We start from the raw sequence: 17,682 nt of genomic DNA, 5'->3' as shown, positions 1-17,682 counted from the left end.
AAGGAAGCTAATGATGCCGAGTAATGGGTTTATGGCCACATTTGCCACTTTCCATGCCCTGACCTTGCCTTCCCTTCCCTCTGCCTCTCTCTGCCAGTTGAACTCCCATTCACAGCTTATCTCTTCTTTGCCTCTACTCTAGATCAGGAACCTAAGGGAATCCTTGCCTCTCCAGTCCCTTGGAAGGGCTAGTCTCCAAAGTCGCTGAAGCAGCTCTGACCCTATGAACAAGAATCTTAGAACCAGAGTGGTGCTGTGGCAGCCTCCTCAGCAAATTTGACACTAGACAGCCCTGGACAACTCCCAGGCCATCCTAGATACTCATCAGGGCCTCCCAGATCCTACTCAAGGGCCCTTGGTGCAATTTTATATTGCAGGAAATGTCAAGCAAACTTTTACATCATTTGGCCTGGGCAGCTGGTCAAAGGAAGACTGCAGCTGTTTAAGCAGATGAAACCCCATTATAGATCAAGGCCCTGAAGCTCAGTGCTAGTGAGCTGACCTCAGGGCCTCTTCAGTGGTTTCCTGTGTAGCTCCAGCTCCTCAAACGCCTGAGGAAAGGACAGAAAGTGGTCTTGTTTTACTTGGCACCATGAGGATTGTCCACATGAGCCTAATCTTCCAAGTGTTCTTTTAAGCCTAGGTGTATCATAAAACAAAGAAGGATAGATAGGATGTTTTTAAGATTTTTTAGACAGAAGTTAAATATAGAACAATAGAATGGGTCTGACCTGTTCAGTTGGGTATGACTCTTTTACAGAAACCCTGCAGGTCACAGCAGAATAACAATAAATTTGTGAGCCACACTGAAAGACCTGAGACACTTATTCAAAAGACTAGAGATCTCTTCAAGAAAATTAGAGTTACCAAGAGAACGTTTCATGCAAAGATGGGCACAATAAAGGACAGAAATGGTATGGACTTAACAGAAGCAGAAGATATTAAGAAGAGGTAGCAAGAATACACAGAAGAACTATACAAAAAAGATCTTCACACCCCAGATAATCACAATGGTATGATCACTCACCTAGAGCCAGACATCCTGGAATGCGAAGTCAAGTGGGCCTTAGGAAGCATCACTGTGAACAAAGCTAGTGAAGGTGATGGAATTCCAGTTGAGCTATTTCAAATCCTTAAAGATGATGCTGTGAAAGTGCTGCATTCAATATGCCAGCAAATATGGAAAACTCAGCAATGGCCACAGGACTGGAAAAGATCAGTTTTCATCTCAATTCCAAAGAAAGGCAATGCCAAAGAATACTCAAACTACCGCACAATTGCACTCTTCTCACACGCTAGTAAAGTAATGCTCAAAATTCTCCAAGCCAGGCTTCAACAATATGTGAACCATGAACTTCCAGATGTTCAAACTGGATTTAGAAAAGGCAGAGGAACCAGAGATCAAATTGCCAACACCCACTGGATCATCAAAAAAGCAAGAGAGCTTCAGAAAAACATCTATTTCTGCTTTATTGACTATGCCAAAGCCTTTCATTGTGTGGATCACAACAAACTGTGGAAAATTCTGAAAGAGGTGGGAATATCAGACCACCTGACCTGCCTCTTGAGAAACCTGTATGCAAGTCAGGAAGGAACAGTTAGAACTGGACATGGAACAGACTGGTTCCAAATAGGAAAAGGAGTACGTCAAGGTTGTATATTGTCACAGTGCTTTTTTAACTTATATGCAGAGTATGTCATGAGAAATGCTGGGCTGGAGGAAGCAAAAGCTGGAATCAAGATTGCTGGAAGAAATATCAATAACCTCAGATATGCAGATGACACCACCCTTATGGCAGAAAGTGAAGAAGAACTAAAGAGCCTCTTGATGAAAGTGAAAGAGGAGAGTGAAAAAGTTGGCTTAAAACTCAACATTCAGAGAACAAAGATCATGACATCCGATCCCATCATCTCATGGGAAATAGATGGGGAAACAGTGGAAACAGTGACAGACTTTATTTTGGGGGGCTCCAATATCACTGCAGATGGTGACTGCAGCCATGAAATTAAAAGACGCTTACTCCTTGGAAGGAAAGTTATGGCCAACCTAGACGGCATATTAAAAAGCAGAGACATTACTTTGTCAGCAAAGGTCCATCTAGTCAAAGCTATGGTTTTTCCAGTAGTCACGTATGGATGTGAGAGTTGCACTGTAAAGAAAGCTGAGTGCCGATGAATTGATGCTTTTGAACTGTGGTGTTGGAGAAGACTCTTGAGAGTCCCTTGGATTGCAAGGAGATCCAACTAGTCCATCCTAAAGGAAATCAGTCTTGAATATTCATTGCAAGGACTGATGTTGAAGCTGAAACTGCAATACTTTGGCCACCTGATGCAAAGAGCTCTCTCATTTGAAAAGACTCTAATGCTGGGAAAGATTGAAGGCGGGAAGAGAAGGGGACGACGGAGGATGAGATGGTTAGTTGGCATCACGGACTCAAGGGGAATAAGTTTGAGTAAACTCCGGGAGTTGGTTATGGACAGGGAGGCCTGTCCTGCTGCAGTTCATGGAGTTGCAAAGAGTCAGACATGACTGAGTGACTGAACTGAACTGAACTGAATGAATGAATACACTTTGAGTTGGGTTAATGACTTCAGAGAGTTGTTACAAGAATCAGCTTGGACATATGAGATGAAAGGGCCTCAGATGCTCTAAGGCACTAGGCAAGTCTGGAGGCTCAGTGCTCTAGCCCATGGACAGAAAGGTCCAACCTTATTCATCAACATGTTTGGAACTCACAGAACTTTTCTTTGCAGCAATAATGAGCTAAGGTGATTAGGATCCATCCAGGCCAGCCAACCCCTAAAGAGCCACATAACCTTTATGCTCTAGTTGAGGTATGGCCAACATCATATGACTGTGATGTTTCTCTTGGAAAGTATGTTCAGAAGTCTGATGTAGGACCATATTTCTCCTCTCCGGTCACCTCTTTCTTCCTTCCTTTATTCCATAAATATCTATTGATTTCCTGTAATGTGCCAGCTATTGTGTTAAATTCTGATGCATAACAGTGTGACTGAGACAAACATAATTTCTGCCCTCATAGAGTGTACAGTCTAGATGGGAAAGCAAATCTTGAACAAATAATGTTAAATGTGATAAGTGATTTGAAGTAGAAAGGGAAGTAGTAATGGAGGCATCTGATAGGTAAGATGTTACCTAGTTCGAAGGTTTGAATTACACTCCTGAGGATGAGCAGAACCTAGTTAAAAGAGTGAGTTGGTCATGGAAGTAGAAAATGGGGAAATGAGAGGGACTGGCAGGAAAAGAGGAGGATGAGAACATTAAGGAAATGAAATATGAGAGATGACTAATGGAGGGACTCATGCTTTCTGGAGATAAGAAATATGGGTGTATACCTGGGAGCCTTCAGAAGGATGGTGGACTCTTGATTCTCTTGGAATTCCTTCTCCTAGCAGGGAGGCTGTCTGGACACAACTTCTCCTTATTCTTGAGGCTAACAGGAGTGGGTAGTGCTGTCATGGCTTTGTTTCAGTGTGGAGATGGCCTTCTGGAAGGTTATATATAATCTGAGGAAGCTGATAGGCAAGGGTTGAGGATGAAATCACTTCACATGAAGCACAACCATGAGCTGGAACTCCTGAGTTAACATCATTGGTATTGGCTCAAGATTCTGGGGACAGATCTAACAACTAAGGTAGATAAAGATCTCAAGGCATAAAAATAGGCCATGACTTCTGTTCAGTAGCTTCAGCAACACTGTGCTATTTTTACACATAATTGCACAAAAAGTATTTGTGTAGTGAATGAAAGAGTTCATCTTATAATACCAAAAATACATGGATGTATCCTTATTTACATAACCTGGGAGGGAAGTTTATGTTTATAAGCTTATTTTCATAAACTTCATTGCAGTTTAACTATAACATGGTAACTTTTTACCTGTAGTTTATGTAATGAAACACAATACTAAAACCATAAAACATCAGGGAGAAGGAATATTTAATTTTTTTGAAAGATAAGATGCTAATGTATAGCATGGGGAATATAGTCAGTAATGTTGTGTTAACTATGTATGGTGACAAATGGTAACTAGACTTATTGTAGTCATCGTGTCATAATATATATAAATGTCAAATCAGTATGTTGTACATACAATATAATATTGTGTGGTCATTGTACTTCAATTACAAAAAGATAAAATGTAAGATAATAACAAAGTATTATTATGCTGGATATTATTAAATTCTAGCTTTTTTTGTTGTGAAAAATGGTTTCAAGTTGTGTTTTGCTTAAGTCTTTGCTACACTCAAACTTTCTGTTTTGTGTTGATGGAGACCTTTTCCCATCCACCAAATATCAGGTAGCACTATGCACAGAGAACTTAAAACTTGACAGAGCTGTAAAGAAGAACGTTGCTCAGTAGACAGAAAGGAAGCTGGAGTGTGTATCTTGGTCTGCTGCTAATAGAGTTATAAGCAATGGGACTTTGATGACTCTGTCTTCCTCATCCATAAGGTTAGATGAGTGCAAGCTGACAAAATCAAAAAGCTTCTAGGAGGCACAGTGAGACATACATGTTGATAGTTGTTCAAACAAGATACTCTGAAAGACATGACGTGACAGTCACCTCACTGTGACTTGCCCTCTGCTCCTTTTCCTGCTCTTCCTCCCTGTCCTGAGTGGAGAAATCCTCACATATCACCCCAACCTAGGCAGCCCCAGGAGGTGGGCAGACTGAATACTTGAGGGTTCCCTCCAAGAAAGGAAAGATTTGTCCCAAACTTTCCTTTCACTCAGTCCAGGCCACTGTATTAGCAAACCTAAAGACCAGTGTTACAAACAGTTTAATGCCACAGAAAGATAATATTGTGGCTTCTTTTTAAAAAGTAGGTTGTTTTAGATCCTTATCAATTATTAACTAATGAATGTCTCCTTTTTAAATATATTAAGGTAAAGTCTTCTTGACCCTGTTTTTGACTTAAAAAAAATCCACTCGTTTCTCTCTTGTAGTTTAGGGCTTTTAGAATTTGTGGGGAGGCAGGTGAAGCTGTTCAGAAAGCCTGTGCTATAAACAAGCAGTGAGGTGGGGAAGCTTAGCTCCATTCACACCTGCGCCCAGAGCTCAGTTTAGCTTCTGAAATCACAGAGAAAGTAGGTCCGAGGGAGTTTGCACCCAGCCTACTTGGGCTCCAGTAGCCCCCTGAGGGACTGCTTGACTCTTTAGTGCCCCTTGAAATTAAAGGCAAGGTTTGTATCTGAACGGGGGAAGGGAGGCCTGGGGAGCTCCCAGCTGTGTCCATAGAGATGTCTCAGGAAGCCTTAACTTGTAAACAGCATCAGGGAATCACATTGTTTGAATAGATCATAATTCTAGGATCAGTCACTCCTAGGATTTTGGTGATACTTCCTGACATCCGTCAGTTCTTTTGAATATACTTATTGTCCAAGCACCCAAGTTTTTGTTAAGCTCAGCTCTCCCTTGCTGAATGACTGATAGTCAAAGTTATCTCTGGAGGCAATTTTGAGAGAAGAAACAGAAAGGAAAACCATTCCTCAACCTTTATGCACAAACATTATTGCACAAATGGAAAGAGAAACAATTATCTATTCACAGTGTTTCATAATTTTATTATAAATTTTATTATATATTCTTCTAATGGAAAGGAAGCTTTACCTATTAGAAGAATAAACAGATTCTTCCTCTGGAGTTGTCTCCCTCAAACAGCACAGTAAGAGTGTAATTGTTGATTTGTTTCAGATAACCCCTGCTAAACATACAGGTTCTTTAAGACTGAGCAAAATATTAACCTTTTTATGTTCTCAAGATGGATCTATTGAGCTCTTCTTGGGAGACAGTAAAAAGGGGGAAAAAAAGGCGGGGGCAGGGGCCAAAAAAGGAATGTGAATTTGTCTCCCTCTTGAATCAAATAGGAGTAGAATTTCGTTCCAGAATATCATGTGTACCTTTCACCCACCTGGCACTATGTGAATAGAACTCAGTGTCCTTGCCCACTGCAGAAGGCTGTCCTAGTGTTTCCAGGCCAGGTTATTTTGAGGAAGAATGTACTTTATAACACTCTCAGAACACTAGTGTCACTCAGGGCTTCCACTTTCAGAGTCATCCCCCCTCAACTCTGGACTCATGTATCTACCTTTGACTTAAGGAGGAGTTTGTCAGTCTTTCTGAGCATTGCTCCATCTCTCTGCTCACTAATAAAGTAGATAATGAATTAATAGATTGTGGAATTGGCACTGCTTATACCTTGACCACGTTAGTACATAATTATGACTTTCTGTCTATTCCTAGAAGCTGGCGTGTCTGTTATGACTTATTGTAAGAGAGACTTTGAGAGCTCCAAAAAAGGAGAGCTGCATTTGGCCAGGCTCTTAGAAGTTTTCATGGAGGAAGCTGCATTTGAGATGAGACTTAAAGAATGGGAACATTTGATACTGAATTGCTAGGTGAAGGGCACATGGGGTGGAGAGAGGGACCAATGCATTGGGAACAGGAACAGGAAGATGTGTTCAGAGGATACTGATGGTACAACTGGATTCAGTGATATTTCGGAACCCTGGCATCACTTGAAAGATTTTTTCTTCAAATACAGGTATGCTGGGCCCCACCTCAGATCAAATAAATGGTAACGTTTTGTAGAGGAGCTCAAACCTCAGTGTTTTGTTTTTTATAAATCTCCCAAGATTATTCTAAGGTGCATACAGAGCTGAGAAACTCTGAGATATGCAAGGCCTACAGACAGCCCTTGGAGACGTGCCTGAAGAGTAGGTGATTAAGGAACAATTTCTTTTTTTTAATGTCTTTAAAGGCATGTGGCTTAATATTTTCCCTACTATAATGGTGCTGCTATAATGACAGATTTTACATATAAAAGGCATAAACTAAATACCTTTTAGATATAAAAGGTATAAACTAAATACATAAAAGGTATAAACAAAGTTAAAATTTTGTTTGGGATGAATAAAAATATCATTATTAAATTATTAAATTTATTTAAAGATTTATCATGTACAGATAATTAAAGATGTACCATGTGCCAGACGCTGTCTCAGGTGATTTGTTTTGAGAATATTGCCAAAACATTAAAATCATGAGAGAAGTTCTGGGATGTGAGAAATCTACAGTTTTGAGAATTCACTGCTTTGACGAGGTAATAAGAACACACATGTACATTTGAAGACTGCGGGTTTTGCAGAATGAGACTATTTTAAAAGGATGAGGCATGTGGGGTGTAAATTTGGATTGTAGCTTTGCCACTTACTAGCTGTTGTAGGCTGGTTATGCATCCCCTTTGAGCTGCATGTTCACACCCTTAAACCCACAGATTTGCTCTGAGATTTGAGTGAAAACTCTGTAGAGCACCTGGTGAGGTGCCTCACCGAGCAGGAAAAAGTCAATTTTTATAGAGTGTACATATTCATTAAATTGAGTAAACCTCATTCTCGAGTTTACACCAAATTTTGTTCTTTTGGTAGGAGGCACGTGTTGTAATAGGTAGGCAGAAGCTAAACACTGCAGAGTCATCTATCCTTCACTGAGTTGGGCAAATTGAGACTGTATTTACCACAAATTCATCAGGTGCTTTAACTCAATACAACTGGGGAGGGAAAGGGCGGAATCCTCTTTAAGTACTTTGCAGGGACACAGCCCTGAACAAAAGCAGCAGATACATGTATCTATGCATGCTTTCTTTGACTATATCACTCATAAATTTCCTCCTGACTCTGTTTTCTGTGTTTGTAATGCTATTACAGAACTATTGTGATGATTCTCAGGTCAATTCTGAGCTACTTTGAAGGCTCATTTTACACTAGGTAACCTCAGAAATCGGAGAAGGCAATGGCACCCCACTCCAGTACTCTTGCCTGGAAACTCCTGTGGACGGAGAAGCCTGGTGGGCTGCAGTCCATGGAGTCGCTAAGAGTCGGACACGACTGAGCGACTTCACTTTTACTTTTCTCTTTCATGCACTGGAGAAGGAAATGGCGGCCCACTCCAGTATTCTTGCCTGGAGAATCCCAGGGACGGTGGAGCCTGGTGGGCTGCCGTCTATGGGGTCGCACAGAGTCGGACACGACTGAAGCGACTTAGCAGCAGCAGCAGCAACCTCAGAAATATGTAGTTTCACTGCATTCTTCAGTCTATGAAAATAGTATCCTTTCTTAGTGACTAAAACTAGAGAATATTTCCAGAATGAGCAAAGATAAGGGGAGGAGCAGTTTAGGAGACTGACTTCAAGGGAACCAGGAGGACTAGGTTGTTTACTCTGTTACTTGAGCCAGTTATTAATCAGCTCTGGAGGAGGAAACGGCAACCCCCTGAAGTAGTGCCTAGAGAATCCCACGTACAGAGGAGCCTGGCAGGCTACAGTCTGTGGGGTCACAAAGAGTTAGACGCGACTGAAGCGACTTAGCACCATTAATTAACTCATAAGATTTGAGGCAGTACAATGTTTTTTAGATTATCAGTTCCTCTTGTTTCAAAAGTCACTAAAATTTTTTGTGAAGCAACATCTGAACATTTGATTCACATGTATGTTCAGAGCATAGCAAAATATGTTCTCACCCCCTGGGCCACCAGGAAGACAGCCTCTCATGCTGTCTGGAATCTTTCTGAGACAAAACAGCCTTTATTTTCACACCTTGAGTCATAAAGTGCATTTGTTCTTATTTCATTGAAAGAATTAAGAATTCAGCTTGGTAATAATGAAATTAAAAAATTGAAGCCTCATCCCAGAACTGATGGTAAATAGAATCATATGAGATGACTCCACCTATTGGACAAAGTGGTGTACTCCTACTCCTATCACCCATTATTAATAAGTGAACCAAAAATGTGGGAGCTTCACTAAGACACTGTGAAAATCAACTGGAGAAAAATAATTTCAGATGATTACTTGATCATCACAGTTGGAAAAGTAGAAAAGAAATTAGAAAACTTATTTTATCTGTCACAGGGCAACCACTAAGGGAATTTCTTAATGCATTTTCTGTTTTAAAATGTAGTAATACCTGAAAGACCAAGATATACATTCACTGTTTATCAGAGTATTTCACAAATATTTGTTGATCTGATTGTGTCTGCACAGAATGTCAAGATTTTTTTGGTAGCTGCACTGTGTAGCTTTTGGGATCTTAGTTTCCTGACCAAGGATTGAACCTGTGCCCCCTGTAATGGAAGCATGACATCCTAACCAGCAGACTACCAGAGAATTCCCAGAATGTCAAGATATTTAATTAACTATATATCTGGAATTTAGATGGGGGAAATGAATGGCCTGTGTAGAGTAGCATAGAAAAAACTAATTTCTGAGAATAAATATGCTAATTATAAATTTGAAATCAAAGGACTTGAGTATTAACTATTATTAGATTTTAATTAAGTAATTTGTTTCTATCCTACCTTATTTTGATTGGTGTTTGATTTATTTTATGAGTTAAATAGCTTTCTATGCCTCAGTTTCTTCATTTGCAAAATGAAGATATATTAATACTCAAAAAAGGTTTACTAGATGGATGATTGTGTGCTCAGCACATTGATAAATATACACTGGAAAGACACAGTCCCTGTTATCAGAGAACACACTCTTAAGAGGAAATACAGAAAGAAGTCACGCTAATATGAGGCAATATAAACAGCAACATACCCCAGCACACAGAATTATCAAGGAATGGTTGCCGGCTCAGCCCCAGAAGCAAGTGTAGTTATACTCAAGGAAGGCTTCTTGGAGGAAGCAAACTCTCAAGTAAAGCTTAAAGGATGAGTGAGAAATAATAAACAAGGAAAGGAGGATGGAGACCTTGGGATGCTCCAAGCTGAGACTACTAATGGATTCATAAGATGACATTACAAGAGGAGCATTTGACAAAACCAAGGTTCTTGGGGCTCTTAGGGAATATCAGTCTTAACTAAGTGTACAGAGTAGAATCCCAAAGAGACTCTAACCTTGAAAAGTAAGGTGGTAGAAGAAGCCTCAGAAGTGTCCCAGAGGGCCTGCCATGGGCCTTCTGGAAACTTGGTTTCCCTTTTGCTGGTTGACAGCTGACATTTTAGTTTCAACCTTCCAAGGAGCAAACACATTGCTTGGGCTTAATGTCAGGCAGGCCTGACGTCTTTATTGGAGTACGATTTTATTTATCAAGTAAGTCATGAAAAATACCATGTGGGCTCAATAAATATGAGACCAATGAAGTGGTTAGTGCTGCCGAGTCACCTTCTAACCCAGAAGTGTTGTGAATGGAACACTGATTTCCCGAAATAGTATTCCAGAATCTGCTGTGGTTCTCTCTGTATTTTAATAATCAACATCTGCCTTTTACTTCAAAGTTTTGTTATCTTCCTTGGTGATAACTGTATATTTTTGTTTTGCTTGTTTGGTTTGGTGACTGATAGAAAAAATTACTATTGCAAAATCATTGCGTTTTTGGTAAACTGTTTATTTTGTATTGGGGTTTGGCTGATTAACAATGTTGTGATAGTTTTAGGTGAACAGTGAAGGAACTCAGCCATACATATATGGCAAAATCATTACATTTTTTAAACTAAGCGTTTGAATTGTCTGAAAATGGTTTGTTTTTATATTTATTATAATTCCTTACCTGTTTGTTCATAGCTTCAAAAGAACCAGTTTCCCTTTAACCTTTAAAAGGCCTGTAAAGACTTTGTGTTTTCTTCACAGATACAGGCTAGTTCCAAAGGTTTATTTTCCTGAGCAAATTCACGATGTTGTACGTGCCACGAAGTACTTCCTGCAGCCAGAAGTCTTACACAAGTATTCAGTTGACCCAGGCAGAGTCGGCATTTCCGGTGACAGTGCTGGTGGAAATTTGGCAGCTGCCCTGGGCCAACAGGTAACAGAGATCCCTGAGGTGCTGGTGAAAGGAGGGTGCATGTTAACGTTCAGCAGACAGCACATGTCCTCTAGACATGGCGAAGGCCTAGCCAGGTAGGCTGGTTACTCGGGGGCCAAGTTATTGAGATGACTGCACTTGGAAAGTTCTCAGAGATCTTTCTGAAGTAGGAAAATGGGTCATTGAAAGAAGTGTCATCTCTGAGTCCTTGGAAAGGCCCTGATTACAATTAATGAGAGAGGAGAGCTAGCATTTTAGCATCCTACCCTTGCCCCTCAGGGATATGCATGGAAATTAAGTATCCTCTGCTCCTTTTCCATGTTGGACTTAAAAAACAGTATTTTTGCTTATGTTTCAATTGCTAAGATTTTTTTCCTTAAACTTTGAGCCAAATTAAAAAATGTAAAAATGTTTGTTAATATAAAAGAAAAAGTTAAATGTTAACTTTAAACATTTAAGTGGTTCAGCCACTTTGAACGTTAAGATATATGTTAATCTGAGTTTTAGTTGGTTAAATTTTGTCTAGCTCTAATGGCATCCCAAATTTTGGGCAGCTGTGTAAATTCAAAGATAAGTACATTTTTTCCCCTCTTATGGGTTAAATAATTTAAGAATAGCATTTCTGTCTTCTTACCTCCAAATTTCTTTTGGCATTCTCAAATAGCATCTGCCTTTTCATTTGTGGTATGTCCTGATTTCTTCTTTTTCACTGTAATTAAAGAACTTAGCTCTCCACTTGGCACTGGTGGGTTTGCTATCCACATGTCCTGGTGCACTGGGGAGAGAATCATGGGCTTTAAAACCAGACAGAACTGGGTGGATCCAGGCCCCTCTAGGGGAGCTGTGCGGCTTTGGACAAGTCTCAAGAAAATGAGGATCGTGCCATCTGAATGAAGGGCTGTTGCCAGGACTTAGTGAGATGATGTATGTACAGTTCTTGGCACGTATTAAGAACTGCTTTTACAGAGCAATTACATCTTCCCTCAGGGTGGAGTTCTAAAGTCTGTTGTGAAACAAAATTGTTTGGCTAAAGTTATCTTGAAGATTGTTTAATAGCCTGTGAAACACAGTGACCTAGTTAGCTGCCTTTTAGATGTTATGTAAAAATATATCATTTTAGACACTAGAATTACAAAATGAGGCAATATATTTGCATTTCAGAAAGACCTGGGGGAATGGAGTTCTGCAGTGGTAGAGGTTTAGTCAGATTTCCATCTCAGTTGCACTCTCAGACACACACTCATGAAGTACAATGGAAGGTGCACTGCCAGCATGATTTATATTCCCTCCCTTTCACCAACCATGAGGCCTCTGGGCTCATCAGAGGAGAGACCCTGAGGTCCTACTAAAAGACTTTGGAGTCCCATCATCTGTTCATTTAGCTTTTCATACCCATCTCCTCTGGAAGAGTCAGACTAGTTTTTTCTCCCCAGTAAGGCACTGCCTTTTGGGGCCTTTCTTGGGAATACAAAACTATCCATCCATAACACCCAGTATGATGAGTATTATGCCAAAGGATAGATACAAAGAGTGTTGACAGGCATTTAAAGACCTAAGAGATCATGTACTTTTGAAGTGTTCATTCAAAACTATGAGTTGCAAACATCACACCTTTCTTAGTAAATATCCAACAGCTTGAAGGATTGTGGTGATGGTGGTGGCCATTCAAAGTGAAATGAAATAACGTGTTTGCTTTTTCTTCTCCAGTTTAATCAAGATACCAACCTAAAAAACAAGCTCAAAGTGCAAGCTTTAATTTATCCAGTTCTTCAAGCTTTAGATTTTAATACACCCTCTTATCAGCAAAATATGAACACCCCCATTCTGCCCCGGTATGTCATGGTGAAGTACTGGGTGGACTACTTCAATGGCAACTATGACTTTGTCCAGGCAATGATAGTCAACAATCACACGTCACTGGATGTGGATGAGGCTTCTGCCCTCAGGGCCCGTCTAAACTGGACATCCCTCTTGCCCACTTCCATCACAAAGAACTACAAGCCTGTCATGCAGACCACTGGCAACTCCAGGATTGTCCAGGAGATCCCTCAGCTGCTGGATGCCCGCTCAGCCCCACTCATCGCAGACCAGGAAGTCCTGCAGCACCTCCCGAAGACCTATATTCTGACCTGTGAGCACGATGTCCTAAGAGACGATGGAATCATGTATGCAAAGCGTTTGGAGAGTGCGGGTGTGGAGGTGACCCTGGATCACTTTGAGGATGGCTTTCATGGGTGCATGATTTTCACCAGCTGGCCAACCAACTTCTCAGTGGGAATTCGGACTAGGAATAGTTACATCAAGTGGCTGGATCAAAACCTGTGAAGGAGTGAGATTTCTGAAAAGCTTGAGCCCCTCCTGACCTCCTGCACCTGCTTTGGAAAGACATTCACTCTTTAGTCGACTGATTTCCTCTCGTTACTTATGAATTACGGAATCTCTACTCCCTGCAGACTTCATGTTAATTTAATTTTAAGAAATGCTTTTGAGTAACATAAGTGCAAAAACATCTGAATCTGGTTCTCTAAGTGGGCCAGACTCTCTGTTCATGTTTTAACCAAATTACTACTAATGCCCACAGCTACAGACAGCAGGGTTAGGAGCTGGAATTAGGCTTCGGTCTTGCCTCCGTCAAGTTCTTTTTAGAAGAAATTCTACCCACTATGGATGACCTTTAATGAGTAAAGAAAATGTGGGCTCTTCTTCAACTTGCTAGAGTTTACTTTGAGTTCAGAGCAGTTAAATATGTGTACTTCAAGGTCAGTGCTGGGTACCAAATGCCCTCGGTTCTTTATGGATGGGTGGCTTTGTTTCCTATGGGAATTTTGGCAAAGCTGTTCTAGCAAGGACAAGTTTCTCAAATGACTTTCTTCCTTTACAGTGTTAATTTATATGATAGCTATCTATAAGTCCAGTTGGATTATGATAATACTTGAAAGTTACTTTCTACCACTATTATTAGAAAATATGAGGTTGCATGCACTGGATATCTGCACACCGTTGTTTTTTGGTTATGCCATCTCCCTGGGGGAGATCTTCTGGGAGCAAATTTATTTAAATTTAGAATAAATGTTCCTTTACAAAACAAGTAAAAATAGACAAGTGAACCAACCCAGTGTTTTCTTAATGGCTACACCTGACATAAGTTACTAAGAATTGTATGTATATATTTGGCATAGTCAGAGAAGAAGATACATTTAATATTAAAATTATGAAAAATGCCTTTAGAAGGTCTAGTTTATTCTTGAAAACTCAACCTTTTCACTTGCGTAGCTTTAAAATGGGGCTATTTTGGTATATATAATGTATTATTTATTTTTTTAAGTTATTTAATGTTAATATATATAGCTAGACAAGATTTTTTAGGATAAAGTCAGTAAAGAATATTAAAGATAATGATGTTTTTTAAAAAAAACTACCTTAAGGTTTAAAAAAGTGATTTTAGAATTATATCCACAAATAATTTTATGGAAAGAGGTAAAATAGCTATTAATATTACTATATATTGAATATAAGGCCTAAATATTTTGATGTTTATATGCATAACAAATTAAAATAATTAGACACTATGATTACACCTCGTAAAGTCATCTAAGTTTGTAGTTCAATAACTTAGATGAGATACGCACTGGTCATTTCTTCTCTCTGTGGTTGGAGGAGCTACTTCATACTCTTGTGGTGATACCCTTCATTATCGCGTTCCAGCTAGGTCTGAAGTTACAGTAGACCAAGTTTCATTTCACGTGAAGCCTTCACTGCCAGTGGGACATCTTTGGCACAGAAAGAAGCTCTGATTCTGATTCGACTTGACTATGTTTTTGCTCTTTCCTGCCACTCTTCCTACTGCTCCAATCTGTGCTGCTTTCAGGCACTGCAGAAAGCAGACATACAGCCAAGCGTTGATACAGTAAATTCACTAGTGGAAAGAAAGTAGAACCTTTTTACTTATGTGGAAGCTAGGTATTTCCTACTTCTGAGGATGAAATAACAAATGAGAATCTGCATATTTATTGTTCATTTATTATTTAAGTTATGAGCATTTTATGTACGGAAGTAAATGCAACAGTGAGTATATGTGTGTGTGCCTATGTGTGTATAAAAATAATCATACAGATTAACCTGCTAATGGACTCAGGCAAGTCACTTACCGTCTCTGGGCCTTTTTACCCTGTCCTCTAAAATCAGAGAATTGAACAAGTTTATGAGGTCTCTTCCAATTATACATTCCAACCATTTTGTCAGACTGGCAAATTGTATTGGCTTCTTCTTCAACAGTGTTTTGTTTTGTAGGTTGTTATTCCATATACACAGACATGCGCAGGATCAATTTTTTTTTTCCTAAAAATCTTGGACTTTAGTTCTTATTCTATGATAGCTAATCTCCTCATTTAATACTATTCTTTTTTACATCATTTGAAGGAACCAATGTTTGGATCTTATTTTGAGGTTATCCATCTCTAGGGAAGCAAAGAAAATATAATACATGCACAAAATTCCTTAAAATGGCACTTCCCCCCAAAGTTGTGAGCCAAATTTTGTAGTAACTACAGACAATAAATCTAGCCCTTCTAGATCTCCAAAGGACTCTCTCAGATGAAAAGAGGGAGTGAAAGAAAAAGGGGGTCAAACACTGTTTCTGATGAAGCATCTCGAGTTTCATTTAAGCTTATATTGGGAATTCCATGGTGGTCCAATGGTTACAATTTGGCCCTTTCACTGCCATGGCCTGGGTTTGATCTCTGGTCAGGGAACTAAGATACTGCAAGCCATGTGGCGAGATCAAAAATAAATAAAGCCTTTATGTATATGATAATGACTTACACTGTATCCCACCTTGCTTGAAGGTCTTCCTTGAAATTTTCCTTGGAATAATAACTGGGAATCATGATACACAAGAACCACTAGATGCAAGAGAGGCTTATTGTTGTTTAGTCGTTAAGTCATGTCCAACTCTTTTTGTGACCCCCATGGACTGTAGCCCACCAGGTGCATCTGTCCCTGGGATTTCCCAGGCAACAATACTAGAGTGGGTAACCATTTCCTCCAGGGGATCTTCCTGACCCAGGGATCGAACCCACGTCTCCTGCACTGACAGGTAGATTCTTTACCACTGAGCCACCAGGGAAGCCCACAAGAGAGGCTAAACCAACCAAAATCTGAGTGCTAAGAATTCCTCTGGGAAACACAGAGTTTATGTTGAAGATATTTTGGTTTGAAATGAGTTTAAGTTTTGTTCTTATAAAAAAAAGCTTATGCTCTGCAAATTGATTTTTTTAAGTGTTATGGCTTTGTTTTCCCATTTTAAAAAAAGAAGTAGACAGTCTTTTTATAATGTTGTTTGTGAAATAGGAACATAAATATATGATGAAAAAGTCTTAAAGTGCTACAAAATATCGTGAAGTAAAATTAGTTAATCTTTTATCATTGATTTGTGAAGAAGTTAAAAACTTGTATAATTATATTGGGGAATATAATATTTTGTGCATGATCTTTTAACCTTTGACTTTTTGCTTATTTCTCACTGCAAAGGGGAAGGCAGATTTTAAGAAGGACTCTGGTAGCCAATCTATTTTGTAAGACGAAAATCCACCGTGGAGGTAGGAAAGTATAAATCTGTTTTGATTCATGTTTGTAAATAAACTGTCTCTGTCTGGAAATGTGCCTCTTTCACTTCCCCTCGTTCATTTTCTGGTTCCCATCTCCCTTTCTCTCCATATCCCAGGTCCCTAGCCACAATGCTGTGCAAATCTTTGCCCCCTGGACTCCTCCAGCTCCCTTTCAATTACTGAGAAGGGCTCAATGGCCTCCTTGATGGCATTCATTTCATGTCTGGATACAGTATGTGCTGCTCATACTGGAAACCTGCCTTTAACTGGCTATAATATTCATAAAAACTAGGCAGACCCTGCAACAATCTGAAGACTTTCAATACACATCAGGGGTGTATCACAATGCATATGAATTTGTATTTGAACAAGTTCAGCCAAAGAAGTATTGATACCGCTGAAGGCAAGTTTTCACACTAACCCTGACATTACAAGCAAAGCTAATAATTTCATAATTGAGTTTGTTATGCTCAGTTTACTTCAATATCATAGAAATTAACAAATTTTTTTTCAGAATAAATTGTTTGATTTGGTTCTAAATGGTCATATATGTGTGGGTAAATTAGATTTTCCTATTCAATTAGAGTTATTTTCATCTTCTCCAACAAAACCTCGTGGGTGGCTGTATTTTGCTGGCGGGATCCACTAATGGTTCCAACAGTTCTCCTTTGGGGCATTTAAAATGCACTGTATGTGTTTTAGTATTGCTTTTTCTTGTGATCTTTCTTTTTTTAATCCCCCATTTTAAAAAATCTCATATTTTCCAACAGATCCCTTATTTAAACATCTAGAAGATACTGATATTAGCATGACATTCCCATGATTTCAGAGGTTGGAAATGTAAATATGATTTACAGTAGGCATACATGTATTGCTCAGCCCTGTCACTCAGCACCAGCATTTTGTCATTAGAGAGAGAGGCTGGTAACATTTTGTGTCTTGTTTAGAATGTTCCTCCCAGTTATTTCAGATTGAGAGCTCCATCTTCTCACATAGACTTTCTACCCAGACTAGCTATTTGTTACTGTTTTTCTTTCATAAGAGTAGAGTTTTCCAGCTGCTACTTGACATGCAGTGGTTTAATATATGGACTGTGGAGGCAAATATGAGAATCCAGATGGCTCCTGTTAGGCCAGACAATAAAAAGTTTTGTAAACACGTAAAACAATGCCACATTTTTCACTCGTTTGTGTTTAGAAAAATTAGTAATTTTTTCCCCCATAGGATATAGCTTAAGGTAACATGTAA

At 39.4% G+C, this 17,682-nt stretch overlaps 1 protein-coding gene across 5 annotated transcripts in view; it reads left to right on the top strand.

Moving 5' to 3' along the window:
• NCEH1 (neutral cholesterol ester hydrolase 1) overlaps positions 1 to 16,485 on the top strand; it is a 112,890-nt gene extending 96,405 nt beyond the window's left edge. For 3 of the 5 annotated variants that reach the window (XM_081570957.1, XM_081570958.1, XM_081570956.1), the window contains 2 exons: positions 10,657 to 10,828; positions 12,536 to 16,485. In XM_081570957.1, coding sequence (XP_081427083.1) covers positions 10,657 to 10,828; positions 12,536 to 13,153 — 790 coding nt within the window. In that variant the 3' untranslated portion in view covers positions 13,154 to 16,485. The remainder of the gene's footprint in view (positions 1 to 10,656; positions 10,829 to 12,535) is intronic. The other 2 variants (XR_014077102.1, XR_014077103.1) reach the window with 1 other exon arrangement.
• Positions 16,486 to 17,682: the final 1,197 nt, after the last annotated feature.

This window comes from Giraffa tippelskirchi, chromosome 2 (genome assembly GCF_054371585.1).
Source record: "Giraffa tippelskirchi isolate mGirTip1 chromosome 2, T2T-mGirTip1v1.2.pri, whole genome shotgun sequence".
NCBI classification, from domain to species: Eukaryota; Metazoa; Chordata; class Mammalia; order Artiodactyla; family Giraffidae; genus Giraffa; species Giraffa tippelskirchi.
This window is presented reverse-complemented; position numbering and strand designations above follow the sequence as displayed.